Below are 19143 nucleotides of genomic sequence, written 5' to 3'. Positions count from 1 at the left end.
GCATTGACGTGTTTGGCTATCTAAAACAGACGTATTGAAGTGTTTGGCTATCTTAAACAGATGTATTCAAGTGTTTGGCTATCTTAAACAGATGTATTGAAGTGTTTGGCTATCTTAAACAGATGTATTCAAGTGTTTGGCTATCTTAAACCGATATATTGAAATGTTTGGCTATCTTAAACAGTTGTATTTAAGTGTTTGGCTATCTTAAACAGTTGTATTCAAGTGTTTGGCTATCTGAAACAGTTGTATTTAAGTGTTTGGCTTTCTTAAACAGATGCATTGACGTGTTTGGCTATCTTAAACAGATGTATTGAAGTGTTTGGCTATCTAAAACAGACGTACTGAAGTGTTTGGCTATCTAAAAACAGATGTATTCAAGTGTTTGGCTATCTTAAACAGATGTATTGAAGTGTTTGGCTATCTTAAAAAGATGTATTCAAGTGTTTGGCTATCTTAAACCGATATATTGAAATGTTTGGCTATCTTAAACAGTTGTATTTAAGTGTTTGGCTATCTTAAACAGTTGTATTCAAGTGTTTGGCTATCTGAAACAGTTGTATTTAAGTGTTTGGCTTTCTTAAACAGATGCATTGACGTGTTTGGCTATCTTAAACAGACGTATTGAAGTGTTTGGCTATCTAAAACAGACGTATTGAAGTGTTTGGCTATCTTAAACAGATGTATTGAAGAGTTTGGCTATCTTAAACAGATGTATTCAAGTGTATGGCTTTCTTAAACAGTTGTATTGAAGTGTTTGGCTATCTTAAACAGATGATCATGAATTGAAGTGTTTGGCTATCTTAAACAGATGTATTGAAATGTTTGGCTACTTGAAACAGATGTATCCAATTGTTTGGGCTATCTTAAACAGATGTATTCAGGTATTTGGCTCTCTTAAACAGATGTATTGAAATGTTTGGCTATCTTAAACAGATGTATCCAAGTGTTTGGGCTATCTTAAACAGATGTATTCAAGTATTTGGCTATTATTCGTTTACATTGTCTGTTGGTTGAGAACAACATGCGTCCACAAAGCTAGGGTACTCTGTCAGCGTTGTGTGGCGAGACTTTAGGACGTCCGATCAGTCTGGATGTGAAGAAACCGAATCTTTATGTTTTAACTTTAACCCGATTGATAGTCCTCTATATATTAGTTTTACTTGACAAGAAACAACGCCGGCGTAGACATCATCTCCAGAGGGGACATTCACAGGGTTTATCACGCCGTGTGAGCTTCATGTGGGAGGAAAGTATTAACTGATAGAGGTCGTAGACGTTTACCGCTATGGTCAAACCCACGGACACCGGATTAAGATCCACCAAGAACCGTGGTTTGGTTGAATCTAGATACAAGCGGGTCATGGGTGGCTAGGGACAGCAAATGTGCCTTGGTGACCGTGGTATTAATGCCTCGTTTGGGGTCAGATCATGAGGGCATTTATTTGTCGAAAAAGAAGTGGGCTGGTCAAGGTAAAGGTGGGTGGTTAGGACACAGCCATTTACTTAAGGGCAAAGAAACAACGTGTGGTGGTGTCGTACTCTCAGATTTTTGATTCAATGGAGGAGGGTTGAAGACTTTGCTCATGTTCAGTCAAGGAAAATATAAGAAGAAATTTTGAAAAACTTCTAGGAAAAAAACAATAGTTCCAAAGGGGCGAAACTTGTACCACACTTCCTGCAGCTCTCTCATATAGTTTCATGTTGAAAATTATTTTCTTAAAATCCTTCATGGCTGTAAATTCTCCCAGAACCTCCCTGTAATCTACCGTATATCTTGTCCAACAATCAAGCGGTGCAGTTTGGGTATCGGTGGTCCAGTCGCCTATGGCGAGGCAATTCGCTGTGCAGAGTTGCGTCCCTTGGACACGTCAGAAACCTATGATTGAATCCCGATTCGCCCCGATTATGTATCTCGCTTTTTTCAGCACCATACCCGTGCTTGTGGGTTTTACTAAAGTTTCTAACGTCTGAGACCTGCATCACTTCGGGTTTCCCTACCACATTAATGTTACTGGAATGCTGTTAAAAGCAGCGTTAAACCCAATTCACTCACTAACTCGAGCGGTTAAGTAATTCTCAGTTTGTTTTGGTACTTAATTGAACAAACTGCACCACATAATTGTGCAGCTTTTAAAGACATTTTAAAGGTTTCCGGCTCACTGTAACCTCCGGACATGTAATGGGAAGGTATCCGGAAAATTTCCGGAAACGGATGTCGATCTTTGAGGGAACAATGAGGTACCGAGTTTAATGTCGCAGTGGAAACATTCCTTACCTTACATGTTGTTATTTAAATTATCAGGATTCCTGTCTGAACAAAACACAAGGTATGATAAAGTAGGGATGTAATCCCTAACATTGGTGAACTGAACTGCAGTAATTTGGTCCAGGTTCTGAAGATTCTGCTGCATTGCAAAGCAAAAACATTTTCCAAAGTTCTATCTGGCGCCAGTAAGCTTGGAGTTTATCAGGATCAGAGATCAGTGGCATAGTGTGGCTCCAATAGGCTATGGACGTTCTTCATCTGCGGAATCACTCCATCCAGGTTCAGAACAATTTATTGTTACATTTGGTCAAGGGAGATTGAGGTTCATATTATGTCGATGTCGATGCAAGTGTTATCCGGGGTTTTGTGTTTTTCCAGCTTTCGGGTACAAGGAATTTTTCAACAAATGCATTTTATATAAATCAGAAATGTCAGACGACTTTTACAGCAATACATTAAGAATCCTTGTCGGCGTTTATGTTGTTTCGGTTATTTTATTTCCACATCTGCATCAATGAGTGAGTGAGTAAGTGAATGTTGTGTGTAACGGCGACATGGCTTGGTAGCTTTCCGGGCCAGACGCACCAGTGGTTGACAGCATGAACAACGATCCACACCGTCTGAGTACGATGAGACACAATCAGCCAGTCACCACACTATCCTCAGTTTTGTACTCTATTCCCTTTGTCCCACATCACGATGATATATATTTAATACAACGTTTGAAGTGCTATCCGTGTGAATATGAATGGAAGTCAGACTTAAAGCTGTCCTGATCAAAATTAGAAATAATACTTAAGAAACAACCAGACGTCTAAGACCACACGAAGATGAACAGTTTGACATTACTACTGGAAGCAATATGCGAACAAGTGATACATGAGCAGATGAACACTGACCAAACAAAAGTAAAACTGTTGTCCATAGCGACAATAATAATAATAATAATAATAATAATAATAATAAAAATTAAAAAATTTAAAAAAATGTTGTCCAGGTGAACACTGACCAAACCTATCACAACATTATTGTGTGTCTCTCCCAAGAGACATGTTAAAATGGTCACAGATCACCATCAATTGTCAATAAATACAATATAAGTGATGCTATGGTATCTGATTGACCACAGATCTAAAATACGTAAGGCCATGGTCACTGCTGACCTACGGTTTCCTGATTAAACGCGAAATAGAGTAGGTCGGGGCTTGTGTTAATAATGCTCGTGTATTATTGTGCTGAATTACACAGTGTTCACATCTGGTCTTACGTTATTTTTTTCCATAAGACATAACATAATGTATCCAATCTCAACACGAGCAGATGACGGTGGACGCTTGAAACAATGCGTCGATTTCAAAGCGAGTAGAATGTGGTATCAGAGCTATGTGAATGTTCCAAGTCATAGTCAACGTCAGCTAGCGGAACGTCGTGACTGTACTGGCGTACTGTACTACGTTTTACTGGCGACAATGATAGTGGCACTAAATAATTGGAATTGTTGATGCCATGTGATTACAGGTAGGATAGGTACCGTGTTGACCGTGTCATGCGTAACAGGTTTCCAACAACACTTTTAAAGGATATGAACACTTTAGTGATGCAAACGGTCGTGTTAACATGGCCACGAGATGGTAGCATTCTGCTCTTCCTCGTTCTCCTCGACATCAGTTCGTCCGCCGCTGACACCACGTCATTAAAGGCTCGTTTGCTATAGCGCTGATGTCATCAGCGTTGACATCAACATCATTGAGGGTAGTTTCCGTTCTCAGATGAGAGAAGATTGAATTGATCTTCCCATCATGGTTGGGTTAACCATCGTATTATAGGATATGGCTAAAATTTACGTCCTCACTTATTACACCGCAGATATAATATTCATTCGCATTAATTTCAAAAACAAGGACGTCAAGCCATCTTTTACTATACCATATTTTACTGGCAAGTGTTTGGAATTTGCATACCTTTTACTGACAACAAAACAGATATCGATAAATACAAAAACCGACTTCCGCTTACAGTATGCTATCTATTCGTTTATCCTCTCGATATATATTATTCATATTGCGTATTGCAATCATTATACAACATTATGTTGACATTTTTTCAAGATGAATCACTCACAACTCAAGCTTTCACAGTCGTAGCTCGCATCAAATCAATTGCATTGTTCGTATGTGGAAGTCTTATTAGCTAGGAACATATAGTTCTGCTTTTCATAATGTAGGCATGAATTATTTATTGAATTTAGATCGAAATATGGATAATCCGCATATGTAACATGTTATCCAGTCGACTGGTTAACCGGATTCTCCTTTGTTCCCGTTGCAGCTTGAGCAAGATCGTACCGAGTGCAACTGCTACATCGGCAGTTTGTTTGTACTGCAAAGTAATGTGTCATTGTGTCACTTTAAGGCGTGGCGGACAACCCAGCGCAATACAGGTGGTGATGTTTATCGCCTTGGTAAACACCTCCAGCAAAGATTCTTCCGATTCGAAACCAGCAAATCCTGGCACGACAAAGGGACGTAGCCCCACACAATATATGGCGATGTGTCATAGTTCTGTCAAATTTCGTTCATTTTTTTTTCATCAGAGAAGTGGTGTTTTTCGTCGTCTTGTTTATGTCTTCCGTTGTCCCGCGTGTCGGACAAAAGTAAAATTGTTGTCAATAGCGACTATAATAATAAAAATAAAAATAATAATAATAAAAATTGTTGTCCATAGCGACTATAATAATAATAATAATAATAATAATAATAATAATAATAATAATGGAATAAAGTTATTATATACTGTAGTAATTCAATAACATGTTTACATTCGAGTAATTTATAATTACAGACGTTTTCAGTTTTCCGTCAGCTTCCATATCACATGAATACCAGTAACGTTGCTTACGTACTGTTTCAAAATTATTACTTATACGCTCACCAACAATGAAAAAGGGCGCCGGTTCGTCTTCCGCTTTCGGTTCTTTGTATGATTGTCCCTAACAGAACGATATCACCACAAATGATGTCGTTTTCCATCGAATATTCCAATATGTCCTTTCCAAGTATAGCCAATATTTCCTTTTACATTTACTCTAGGTAGGGGTTTCTATTGTCAAGATGAGGGGATAGATACGACTCTGTCTCCCTACCACACAATTGCGGATTTTGCGTTAGAAGGGAAGAATCGGTCATCCCATGCTTGTCGTATACCCCCCTTATAAGACTCGAGCCGTGCAGATTCGGGATAGAATAGGTCTTCAACCCATGCTTGCCGTAAAAGGCGACTCTGCTTGTCGTAAGAGGCGACTAACGGGATCGGTTGATGCATGTCATCGTATCCCAATAGCGTGGATCGATGCTCACGATGTCAATCACTGGATTGTTTGGTCCAGACTCGATTATTTACAGACCGCCGTCATATAGCTGTAATATTGCTGAGTGCAGCGTTAAACAACAACAAACCAACTAATAAGCTTCGGGTTGCTATAATATGTGACTTCGTCTCTTCGGCTCTTCGTCTTGCATTGTGCATTCTTTGTTCGTGTTATCAACCACTGGTTTGTCTGGTCCAGACTTGATCCGTCACAGGCCACCGTGTAATAGTTGGAACACTGCTGATTGTGGCTTATGCTGAGGCGTGAAGTATGGCATTTGTCAAATTTATTCCGTATCTGATAAAACCTTATTTATCCTGGATATATTCTTAATAGTAGCTGTCCCATTATTTTTATTCTTAATAGTGGTTATCTATATTTGTTTCCGGGGTAGAATATATCTTCAGCAACCCATGCTTGCCGTCAAAGGCGACTAACGGGATCGGGTGGTCAAGCTCGATGACTTGGTTGATATACATGTCATCGATCCCAATTGCGCGGATCGATGCGAATGATGTCAATCACTGGATTGTTTGGTCCAGACTCGATTATTTACAGACCGCCGTCATATAGCTGGAATATTGCTGAGTGCGGCGTTAAACAACTAACAAACAAACAAACAATATCTATATTTGTTTTGCGGCACGTGGATCAATATTGTATTTCTGTTCACTTCAGCCATTGAGCGACATGCAAAGACTGAACGAACCAATATATATCACACTGAAATTCCCTTTCTGCACAGGACACCAATGTTATAACTACCATTTAAGATGTATGTGTATAAAAACAACACGTGCGCCAAACAAAGTAAAAAATGTAAGCCTTGTTCGGTGATCAAGCAGCCCTTTGATTAACGACCGTTAACGCCTTAATGAGGAAAAACATCCCACAATATATATGTGCTGGAACTCGGTCAAATCCTTATTTTTTGGATCGAAACAAAACAAAGAGGATTCCTTTAATTCATCAATAAGGAGGTGTTTCCTGCACAGAAATCCATATTGGTTTTGTTACATTCCGTGTTGATGAAGGACCGACAGTAAAACTAACTCGTCTGTGGTCACAGTCGAAGAAACGTGATTCGCTGTTTCTGGTAGTCTTTGTTTAGAACACAAGAACTGCGGTTTTCTTACAAGCTCGGCTGCATGATCGTATATACTGCCTTCGTCGTCAAGGGCGCCATATGGACTACACCGATCCCAGGTGAATTCGTAAATGAAACAATTTGTTGTAAATTAAATGGATTCGGTATATTTCTTGTGTAGCTGAATACTGTCCTATTTTTATCAGCTGATTAGATTGTCACAAACTACAATTGACGGGTCATAACAGTCTTTATTTGATCATCAAGCAGGCCACTGCTGCAGCTCTAGAGTCACGTGACCGCGGATCGATACAGTTCTTCTAATTACGTACGCTGCCTGACGCGGCAACAGAAGTGACACAGTAGCTTTGCGCCGCTGACATACAGATCCCTTTTTCAAGGGGTTCTTATAGCAGGCTTATAAGAGTAGACCTTGGTCAGTAGCGTTTGGCCGGTTGTGTCACCTTTGTACTTGCTCTGATATTACGGTTAAGAACAGGCCCTCATGATAATGACTGTTCCTCGAGAGTTGCTATAGATCAATAGTGAAAGCTACGTAGCGCCTGCCTTCGTACTGGATGGAGAGAAAGCAGCCGCGCTGAGATTTATAATTGCAATGTGACTTGAAACAGCGCAAGGATCAAGTCTTTGCCTAACCATAGAGTCCATGTAAGAATAGGTCAAGAGGCTATTCCTGTCTGTAATGCTTATTCTTTATGTAGAGGCCTGTATTCCTGTATGTGGGCACAGTCGTGAAAATGTCAAACGTGCATGGGTAAGTTCTGTACATTTCATCGATGAAACCTTCTTTCTTTCAGTTCCCAGCCGGTAGAGATGGTTCGTATCGTCTTGAGGGAAATCTGTTCCAATTGTGTTGTTAATCCTGCAACTCGTCTACCGACACCCTTGTGATTCGTCCAGTCCAGGGCTGGTTCCAACCAAAGACCAGACTTGTTCCAACGGGAACGAAGGGGGTCACTCTAGAAATAGGAGGGATACACTGTCATCAGCTCGTACTTAAAGCGAACAGGAGTGTTTTATCAAAGGCGTCGCTGCTTCAGACACAGGGATTGTGATATTGTGACAAGAATCGCCCAGGCAACAAGGACTCTTAATGACTTTAGCCCGGCCAATACCACACGAGGAACAGACGGCGATATAGCCCGTCAGTCAACGACAGGACAGGTGTCGCGAGGACAAAGCCAATAGCATATGACACAGGAGCCTTGAGTGGATGTGTCTTGTGGATTACTGACTCCATAATAGAGTTTGTCTTCTCTGTTGCCCTATTGGCTAGTTTATTGCGTTTCCTTCCACTCAGGTCCCCGAGTTGACAGTCCACATGATGAAGGAGTCTTGTTGAAGTGACTGATACAATTATGCCATGATAAGGTTGCTTGAGTGCTTGTTAGAATATTTTGATAACGACGAATTACCAGGACAATTTCTGAGAGGAGATGGCGTTTTAGTTGCTTTATGAAGAACCTGAAGTGCCTTCAACGCAAGTCTTTGTGAGCAATGTTACATGTTGAGGATATCCCAGAAACCATCGTGTCTGACAACATTGGAAAACAAGTCAGTTGAAATTCGATAAACAGAAAAGGACATATTTATTAGATTGATTCTTTTTCTTTCCTGTCTCAGGGTTTAGATTGAGGACTACCGTGAAGTGCCAGTGTGTGTAAAGAACCTATTTCATAACAGGTGCTCCATTGCCGTTGAACGCGTCAGAATTATAAAGACTTTGAGCCATCCACTCGCCATTCATACACGATCACATGAAACCTACGCATAGACGTATCACGTTATTCAATGAACCTGGCGAAATCCATTCGAGTTGATGCAGAGTGTTTAGGTTGCAGCTCGGCGATCCAATAGCTTGGCAGGCTTCGCGCTGTCAGGAATTCAGTTTATGTAACGGAAACTGTCGCCTGCTCTACCCAAAATAATTCAGTGGTGGTTGAAGTGCTACAAATGCACTGATCTGAACTGCGGTGTGTTAGAAGCCTCTGATTTTGTTAAACTGGAGTCGAGTTGGAGTCGAAACCTTTCCAGGTTCCTAATGTAATAAATGGGAGAAAAGTACTTGTCGAACACTCCACAAATGAAGTGAAGCACACATCATGCTGAACGTTGCTTCCAAATGACAGACATCTGACTGCCAACTCCATCTTCCATACTGACAGACAACCAACCCAAACAGTCATGGCACTTGCAGAATCCAGAGAGACTTATATAGAACTAATTCTTCGATGGCTAATAGACAATAACAGTACCGAGACAGTTGACTTCACCCAGCCGTATGTCCGGCGATCGCTCCGGTATGTGTATCCATTGTTTATGTTTCTCCATGCCGTTGTGGGCGTGGTCGGAATTGTCGGGAACATCATCATGCTGATTGTTCTGGGCAAGAGGAAACTGTACCACGACCAGACATTTTTCCTTCTGGGCAACCTGGCGTTTGCAGATCTAATCAAGTGTATTTTCGTGCTGCCAATAACACTTGCGAATTTGTTGATCCAGAACTGGCTCCTGGGAAGTTTTCTTTGCTTCTTCTTGCCGATGATGCAGTGCTTTCCCGTGTACGCTTCAATGATGACGTTTCTCATGATCGCCATAGACCGCTACAGAACCATAGTCCACCCCTTTAAATCTCGCCTCCCTGCAGGCTTGTGCACAATCGCCGTATGGGTAGTTGCAGTGTGTGTGGTGCTGCCGTTTGCCGTTTATATAAAGTACATTGATTTAGGGGCATCGTTGGGCGCTCGATTTAACGGTGTCGGGATCTGTTACGTGTATTTTGAGAGACGAATTGAAGAGTACATACGAGCAATGTTTGTTACGTTATACGCGATGCCTCTAGCCATTATAGCTTTCCTGTACGTTCGGGTATCTGCGGAAATCAAATCACGAGAGTCTGCTTCTATATCTATTCACTTTGCTTCCAACGGTAGCGACGTCCTTCGGAACATACCCGATCACTCTTACCAATCCTCGCTAGCCTGGCCGAGAGAGAACCGAGCGACGACGTCGACATCCGAGGTTGGTGCAACGGCCGAGCCGACCCCACCGCAGGTAAAGTCCTACAACGAACGAGCAACGCAAGACAGCGACGATGATTTGGATCTGGTAAAGGAAAAGCGAACCCAAAACTACCTAATTTCCATGACAACGTTGTTCGCGATGTGTTGGTGCCCTGTTCAAATCTTGATCCTCGTGCACTACTTCGTCCACGAAAACGATACGAACCAGGACCATTACGACGTCACGTACATCACATTCACGTGGTTCGGTTTCCTCTCAACGTGCACGAATCCGATTCTCTTCGCATCTTGGAGTATGTCGAGCGCGACAAAAGATCGCCTCAGGGGTTATTTCCGGTTCAGCAACCGACGTCGTAGTGCGTCGTCACAGGTAAGCCGTACTGACGTCACCACCGTCCCTTGCACACCTCGTAGCTCCTCACGTCATCCCAGTCCTAACTCCGCTGAAGCTCGCCAGGTCTGAGTGGGACAAGGAAGGTGGGTTCAGCTCACGATACGCCGTGTTCGTAAAAAAAGGTCGTAAAACAAATTCATATGCATTGGCACAAGAAGTCATTTGACAAAGTACATCTAATGAAATCCTAATTTCATCTTTTAAATACTCGTGGCATTTCTATTTTTCTATTTAAATGCAAATTGTATTTTCTGTTCATGACATCATGTTTTTTCAAAATTTTATGTTTTAAGTGCAGTTTATACGAAATTTTATTATGCATACGCCGTGTAATATTAATTTGCCATTTCTGGGAGAGTTATTACGTCATTTGACGTTTACTCGTAATGTTCTGGTTTATACTCACTGTACTCCTTAGGCAGTATAACTGTAATATTCGGATTAACATGCAGGCCATGTGAATGTTTCAGGTTTACATGTACGTTAATCTCAACATTTTGGCTTCCGGTTGAAAATTCTTAAGATTTTGTTGATATTGAACAGAGCTTACCACTTGTTTGTAAAGAAATAGCAATGGCATACAAAGCTATGTCGAATTGTGCAAATTTCAAAGCATCATTCTTAAGGAGAAGGTTTACGCTTTTCGTCTTTTGGTTAACAATATCTGAAACACGATTTCATTAATTGCCATTTATAAACCAATTCATGAATGTTTTTGACACTTCACAATTCAAACAGCCAAAAACATTGCCGCTATAAGCACGGTAGACTTTTTTCCGATCTCGAATGCCACGTCCTGACAATATTTCACACCAGCGTTGATTTTATATTGAATCTGACACAAACTAACCACTTCCAGTATGGTATGACCTTTTTTTCCTAACCACGGCGACAGGTGTGCTGTTCTTTCTATAACATCTTGTGTATTCTTTTTCTTCTTTCTAGTTTCTTTGCAATCTCTTAGAGACATTGTATTCTATCATGTATGTATCTCATCAATGTGTCTCCACTTTGTGTGTACAAGCTTGGATCAATATTGCACAGGATTGATTGCTTTAAGTCATGCTAACGCTATGTACAGCTGTGCGCCGATACTAACACCAAGCCATTGAAGCGTTTGGTTGCTATGTTCTGTGTTAACAAGTACTTATTAGTAATGATTTCAAAACGCAGTCATTAGCCGTATCATTTTGTGGAATAGAGCTAGAGGCACTTTTGTATAAGTCTAAGAAAATGCATCTATTGAATACATTTCCGTTATAACATACGATGTCCGAGATTGATCCTAGATGGCGTGAATTCCATTATAATCATGTAATAAATGGCTAAGAAATAGATTTTGGATATCTACCTTGGCTCAGCGTTTCGGTATACTTCTCAGGGAGTTGAGGAGGCACTATCGATGTACATGAGTCGTGTACCGGGATAATACGATGTCATGCGCTTTGCACATGTTTCTGTGCGGAGAACAGCACTATATCAGCTATCATCTATATCAGCGCTCGTACCATAGTTTTAAATTGAAGGAGAGGTATGACAATAACCCTGAATCGTGGTTCACAATTTTCTGTAGCTAAGTAAACAAAACTAGCAAAAACTGTCAACAGTAAATAACGGGACTAACTTACGATGAGATGGGTTACATATTATACCAAATACGGTAAATTAGTTTTCCATAAATCATTCTAAAAAAACTTTTAATAATGGGCAACAGCATTGTAACTATTTAACAATCTAAATTCGGGACCTCACATTCTTATATTATAAATTTAAGGTTAGAACAATGGGCTTTATACAGAGTAATATTGATTATTAAGTACTGTATCTGAAAATTCTTATGACTAAACAGCGTCTGATTGCATATCCGACAGTGACAACGAGAATGCATAGAAACAGTATCTATAAATGAATCCGAGCTTGAACACGTTTTATTACCACACACTGTATCCGATGCAATATTAAAACCAGTTATCGTCTTTTTAGATGCTGAAGTTATTAAAGGCGTTGTAAAAGCCACTGTCTGTATTCCCTTCTCTGCAGTAAAAAACATTATTAGACCAAAGACAACGCTGACCTGTGGTAATCTGGAGATTAATTAAATCATATTCTATTTTCAAACTAGCAAACGCGTAGGACAAACAATGTAGACACAATTTATGGATAAAAACTTCTTTATTTTAATGACGTTTCGGTATAGATCCTTTTTCAGTTGCCATCCGTCAACTCAGAATGCCTATCAAACACTGAGGACACACAAGTTGTGAAGTGTACATGTCGTCTTCAGTACACACACATGTCGTTGCATTCTTACATGATGTAAACAGAAGCAGGAAACGGGAATTAGGTAGACATGAGCATCGCAGGTGAACATTGTGCATCAAGAATTACGATAGAATTACGAAAATCACTTGCTGAGTCGAATAAAATCATGACATATTCCTTACAAACTTAAATACTGGACAATTTGTTTTAAAACGTAAATGTTCATTTCCCTTTAAATTTGCATTTATTGAAACCGTTTTTGTGAAGTTTTCATCAATTTATTAACACAATTAATTGGTGCGGTTTAATGATAAGAATATTTAATGGAGAATTAGTGATTTGGAAGTTAAAAGAACAAGAAAAAGTCACTTCCGGCACGTTCAAAGCGATCAACCTTTGATATAACTCAATTGTGCCTTAATCTAACGTGCCATGTACATTGTATCACAAAGCCGTTTGCGGTGCAATAGAAGACTACCAGGTAGAAAAATGTAAACGTCTTATATAACTGTAGATCGGTTGCACTTACCAGCCATTTATCAATTAACATAGCATTCCCCAATTCAAATCTAATGTAATCGTGCAAAGAACAACTTTCAGACACTGAGATGAGGTCCTTACTTGCCATGTTCCAAGCAGAATATGCAGCAGTACACCAGTTAACATATTTGAATACGTTAATAGCTAAAGCACTCAAAAGGGGTTAGGAAGTCGGTCGTGCTTGGCATACCAGCCTGGTTTACAAATAAGCCAAAATTGGATTAAGGGTACGCAATTGAAATTGATCGAACCTTATTTGCGTCGTAGAAAGCAATCAGCTGTGATTAATGGGTACGTATTTTCTGTAGAGCGACTTGAGGTCTTTAATGTTCGATGGTGGGACCCGTGCTGTTTTACTGCATATCGCGATAATGTATCAGACATGATTTATGAAACAATTTGCCGATGATATCTCTTTGTAGTTCCTCCGTTAACAATGAGCAGTTCTCTATATAAGCACATTAGGAACAAATGAAAGTCTTTAAAGGACGACATATGATAAGCGCCATATTTGTCCAAATGAAAGTGTCAAATTATAAATTTACAGAATCATAATGTTACATGTCCGCACGTCATTTTAATGTTGTTACTTGAATGTTCTGAAGTTCTGACATGATCAAGTACTCCAAAGATTCAAGAGTTGATAATAGCGAAGTATAATAAAGATTTATGTGAACATGTCAGATAAATTTCAGACCAAATTCTAAAATATTTCCCCTATATTTATTATTGAATTTAGTGTTTCAAAGAGCCCTTATTATGTATAACGTCAACACCAGAGTATAATTTATCTCCGAACCAGACGTAACTGGGCGTAAAAGGCAAAATAGAAGCGAAACTACATGAATGGATCAACGAAAATCGGTGATAATACCACGTGTTCGCGAAAAGGGTAAAATATTATACCTCATCCTTTAATTTCTTTGTACTTGTATTTTCTTTTTGAAATACACCGCATATGTCAGATTCTGTGTAAAACATGCATAGTCTAAGCCATTAGTGAAACGTTACTTTAAATGCCCTTCAAACTATATTTGAGGCAGGTGGTTTAATGGCGTCACGGGTCTATAAGTCGCCTACAACATTCAATGGGGTAGACGTTGCACATTCGTCAAAGGAGACGCGATTCACTGGCAGAGTTGCCGAAACCTAGGATCATGGATTTGAATTCGCCCTGTCCATGTTTCCCCGCGATCGTAGGTTTCCCAAAAGTGGTAAACCTCTCACTTTCGACTATCCTCCTTCATCAAGTTGATACGCAGTGAAATGCAGTTCATTACCTCACTCACTGAAACAAAAAATGTGCATAATCTGCCGAATTGTCTTATGCGTTACCTTCTGGTTTCTGTAAACCGCCTCCGTCATCTAGTGGTAAAGCGTCCGCCCATAGAGCGAAAGGTCAGACCAAAAAGACGTTAAAAAATGGTACTTGTTGTTACCATGTCTGGCGCTCGGCATTTAGGGGCTAAAACAATGACTGGTCGGCTCGGAGTCAGTATACTGTGTCTGAGTGGGCAACTGCGGTATGGTATCTCAATGAGCTAGCACTATAAATCGGCATTAGTCCGGACTAGTACAAGCAGCCACACACACACACACACACACACACACACACACAAACACATGCACGTCACGTCACTCTATAAGTTAAATAATCTTGGACGCGACGTTAAACCCAATTTCACCTCACCTCACCTCACCTCACCTCACATCACCTCCGGTTTCTGTAAGGTGCTTATTCCGGCTTTCGTATCATCGGTCCGTGGGTAGATGATATCGTATTGCAAGGCTCACTTTCGCCCAACCAATTGCAGTAACGTTTTCGTCAAAACAATACAGAGTCTTATATTTTCCCTTTTTGGTTGTTGAGTTGTGGAATTTGTTAGAGGGAGATCTCGGATGTACTGAGAGATTACGAGATGTCCTGACGTGCTGTGACGCCCCCGTCCCGTTTATGTTGCGATTTTCGAATCCCAGGTTCGTCCCCACTTTGATATTCGTGCACAGGGTTCTCATCAAATTGTTGTCTGACTTGCGTGACATACGCCGTCATAAGAAATACACAAATGCGATGTTAAACCAACGCACTCATTCAGTCCAACCGAACTTACTTAAAAATTGAAAAAAGATATGTCAACAATTGATACAGAACCATATTGATATCACATTCCCGACTATACACTGTCACAGGTTCGAGTTGATGGGATTCCCCTGTGTGGGTCTATTGCCAGCGTTGTCTCTTTTTCATTAAATAAACGCCCAGTTACTAGGGTATTCCGAAAGGCATATGTGTATTCTAATGTCCAGGGCCTCGTTCCTCAAAGCGATCGTAGCGCTAAGACGACCGTAACTCCCATACTTAAACATGGGCTTACGACAGTCGCAACACTAAAACGATCGTAACTACCATACTTTAACATGGACTTACGACAGTGTCAGCGCTAAGACGATCGTAACTTCCATGCCATAAGATGGACTTACGACAGTGTCAGCGCTAAGACGATCGTAACTACCATACTTTAACATAGACTTACGACAGTGTCAGCGCTAAGACGATCGTAACTCCCATACCTTATCATGGACTTACGACAGTCGTAGCTCTAAGACAATCGTAACTACCATACCTTAAAACGGACGTACGTAACAAATAAATACACCCAATGAGTACTCAGACACGTGCATTTATTATATAATTGCATTTTGTCAACACCACTATCATAGCCAGGTATATATTACATATTCTTGTTCTAACATCCTGTACGCACGTTGCTGTGGTTCGTTATCAGATTGCCAGGAATTCATTATGAAGTGATAACTATTGTTGACGTCTTGAAAAGGAATAGATATATCATCATATTAACATTTAGTGTATAGTACCCTGTGGAATTAATTATAGAAATGAATAGAAATACAAGGAAATGATATTTTGATCCAATATTTATGACAGTCGTAATGCCTATAACAAACTAAGGTTATAACGAACTCAAATTAGTGGCCCCTAAGAGTTCATTATAATCGTAATTTACTGTACATTGACGATGATTACCACATTAATATATATTTATGCTCGAAATAAAAACAGTCATGTTTAAACGGATATCGTTATGGATATCTTTGGACAGAATTCCACAACAATAAATGAGTGCCTTTAAGGGGCGAAGAATATTCCTCCATTAAATGTAGTCTCCTCCATCTTTGGTCATTTTTGTTCTTCCTCAGATACCTTTCAAATATATTTAGGCGGAGGGGACGTGAGTCAAGCGGTCTAAAACATCAGTTTTCTTTACACGTTGCCTCCCTTACTTGTGCAAGGATCCGCTGATCGTGTGTATGAATCCCGGATTAGCCCTCCTGGACTTCATTGTCATTTTGGGCTATGCTCCCACATACCTGGATATGACAGTTATATTAAAATTGTGTTCTTATATCAACAGGACTTATGGCCCTTCTTGCACAAATATACACTCCGGAGTTTCGTTTCAAGGATTAAAAGCTATACTTTCAAAAATTTGAAGCCTGAAAAATAAATGCGTTTGAGAAAAAGATTATATATCACATAGTTATGTCAGAGATCATATCTTACTTACCATGTATGTTTTGGACGCTCGATCTAGCTACCACATGAACCTCATAAATGTAAGAATTTGTTCTTATAAAACTAGTTTTTGCTTTTCAAGGTTGTTACCTATGCCCCATGTCTTTTGCTGACATGACTTTTATGACTGACTATTGTTAAAAGCTCTGTAAAAACATTCAACCCAAATATATAATATTTAACTGGAGGCCAAAGAAAGTATACCGAGTTTGTGTGGTATTAACAGTTCAAAAAAACATCTGGAGACACACTTGTTCAGCAAAATATATACGGCCATACCAACTGTGCGAGCTTCAAGAGCGCTTTTGAGCAGTCAGTCTGGAAACTAGCGCTATATAAATACCAAGTTAATAATGATAATAATCACTGAGATTCAGTGCTCCATTCGTAACATTTTCACAGCTGTTTTGTCCTTTATCAAGACTGGTTCTTCTCCTGTATTGCCGTTTTATATGTTATGTAATTTAAGTGGAAGATGTTAAATGTGAATATGTCTTTTTAAACATCACTCATTTCTGCAACAGGTTCTTAAACGTAATGCGTGGCTGGGTAATTTTTCGTAAAATAAATTGGATCAATGAAGACTGATGTAAGAAGTGAATTTGCAACCATGACTCACACCACGTTCGAAATGTTGTTTAAAACGAAACAACGTAGAATTACTCATTGAGAGCTGTTAAAGCGGCAGTACAATTCATATTTTGGATACAATATCTCTAACTTAAGATATTTTCAACTGAAAATCAAACATATGATAAAATTAATTTAGATGTATAGTTTCTTTTGCTCCCCAGATTACATATATACTAAAACGCAAAATAACTGTTAACATATTCTAATGTATCACATTGATGTTCTTTGTAAGGATAAAACACAAAACTTTAATATGTTCTTTGAAGGTTTAATGTGAAACGTCTGTTTATTTTCATTCCCCATTAGAATATACAGCAGTTTGAAAGGCACATAACCTTGAGTTTTCTCGGACTTCAACTGGTGAAATGGCATCAAACTAACATGGTCTATCAAAAAGTGTTTGATCTTTCGGAAGCGCCAATAGCGATCATAATCACTATTAGTTGTCAGTTATCGATCAGTTCATATGATCACAGTTACTTACTTTATGAATATATATGTCTTTTAAGTCACTCCTTGTTGAATTATGTGATGATGAATATAAATATAAATATAAAATGTCAACGACAGAGAATAATCAGTCTCCATTATCTGAAAAATATATTCCAGTGGGCGTAAACGGAACATAAAATTGGGAAATTATATGAAAGGATCGCTGGAAATCAGTGATCACACTAGGAGTCCCCGAAAGGGTAAGCATGTCCTGAAAGTACCCTTTATGAACTCATTAAGAACCCCGAGTGCCTTTGTGGACATGCATCATCAATTTACAAAAACCGCGTTTTTTTCTAAATCAATTTAACTTAAACTTTAGTTTCTAAAACCTTTTTTTCTTCGGCTCCTCCAAGTTTTTAAAAGTGAGCCCACGAACCAATGTTTCGTGCTTCAACGTATGTCTTGTAATGTTTTCTTGACCTGAGATTCTTGAGCTCGGCGCTGTAAAAACAGCGCCGAGCTCAAGAATCTCAGGTCAAGAAAACATTATAGGTCGAGTGTCACAACACTCTCTTAATGGTGATCGATAAACAACCCAAAGGATGCATTGCTTCCATTCTGTGTTTTATACCCCACTTTAAAAGCCTTGAGTGTTATGAAGAACCCTAAGCCGGTTTATTGTTAAGCTCTGTTAGATTATAGCGCATCAGTAACTCGAAACGACTACACTGAATGTGCCAATAAAAAGGATCGGAACTTCTAATGATTAGAAAACGGAAAAAGGTAAGGTCATCAACGGCTTTAACGAAGCCAGGCAGAACAACACGTCGACATTGAGCAGCCCTAACATTATCCCTCTGGTGATTAACGCTTTTGTTACGAACTTCGGATATTGCGAAGTCTTATGACGAGCATGGCGTTCATTAAACCTGGAGTTATCATTTAGTTGTGGGTTATAACTACAGCAAAGTACGGTTATAACGAATACGCTTATAACGAACTGACGGATATAACGAACTATTTTTTGGTCTGGTCTATTTGCTGTATATATTCCATACATTTGCTTATAGCGAACTATGGTTACAACGAATTACAATTAGTGGTCCCTTTGAGTTCGTTATAACCGTAGTTTACTGCAGTTGATATTGCAGTATAAACGTTCATGTCAGGTTATTCTATAGAATATATGATAATGACAATCCTTCGAGTAACGCATGAAGTTCGAGAAAAAGGGTATCCATGTTTTCCTTGTGTATATAATACTACATGCATACACAATAGGCTATACTTGAAAATGATATCTCCTTTTGTTTTGGGGTTACACGGGTGGCCCCGTCGTCTTTCCGCCGCTATTCGCGTTGAAGAGTTGCGTCCCTTAGCCGCTATTCACTCAAGCTCCTTGCCAGCGCGTGACTCCTTCGTTTCACGCTCGGTAACATCGCTGCCACTAGCGGCCATTACAAGAATCTTGACATTTGCCCTCTAACCCCATATGTAGTAACGTTAATTCTTTAGTT

General features: G+C 39.6%; 1 protein-coding gene across 3 annotated transcripts in view; it reads left to right on the top strand.

Moving 5' to 3' along the window:
• The window catches only part of LOC139452865 (prolactin-releasing peptide receptor-like), a 78586-nt gene that overhangs the window by 47733 nt on the left and 11710 nt on the right, over positions 1–19143 (top strand). The window contains exons 1-2 of one of the 3 annotated variants that reach the window (XM_071234502.1): positions 7080–7159; positions 7542–10137. In XM_071234502.1, the coding sequence (XP_071090603.1) occupies positions 8929–10137 (1209 nt within the window). In that variant the 5' untranslated portion in view covers positions 7080–7159; positions 7542–8928. Of the gene's footprint in view, positions 1–7079; positions 7160–7541; positions 10245–19143 lie in introns of those variants that run through there. The other 2 variants (XM_071234504.1, XM_071234503.1) reach the window with 2 other exon arrangements.

Source organism: Haliotis cracherodii, unplaced genomic scaffold, assembly GCF_022045235.1.
Source record: "Haliotis cracherodii isolate W230 unplaced genomic scaffold, xgHalCrac1.p SCAF_9, whole genome shotgun sequence".
NCBI lineage: Eukaryota > Metazoa > Mollusca > Gastropoda > Lepetellida > Haliotidae > Haliotis > Haliotis cracherodii.
This window is presented reverse-complemented; position numbering and strand designations above follow the sequence as displayed.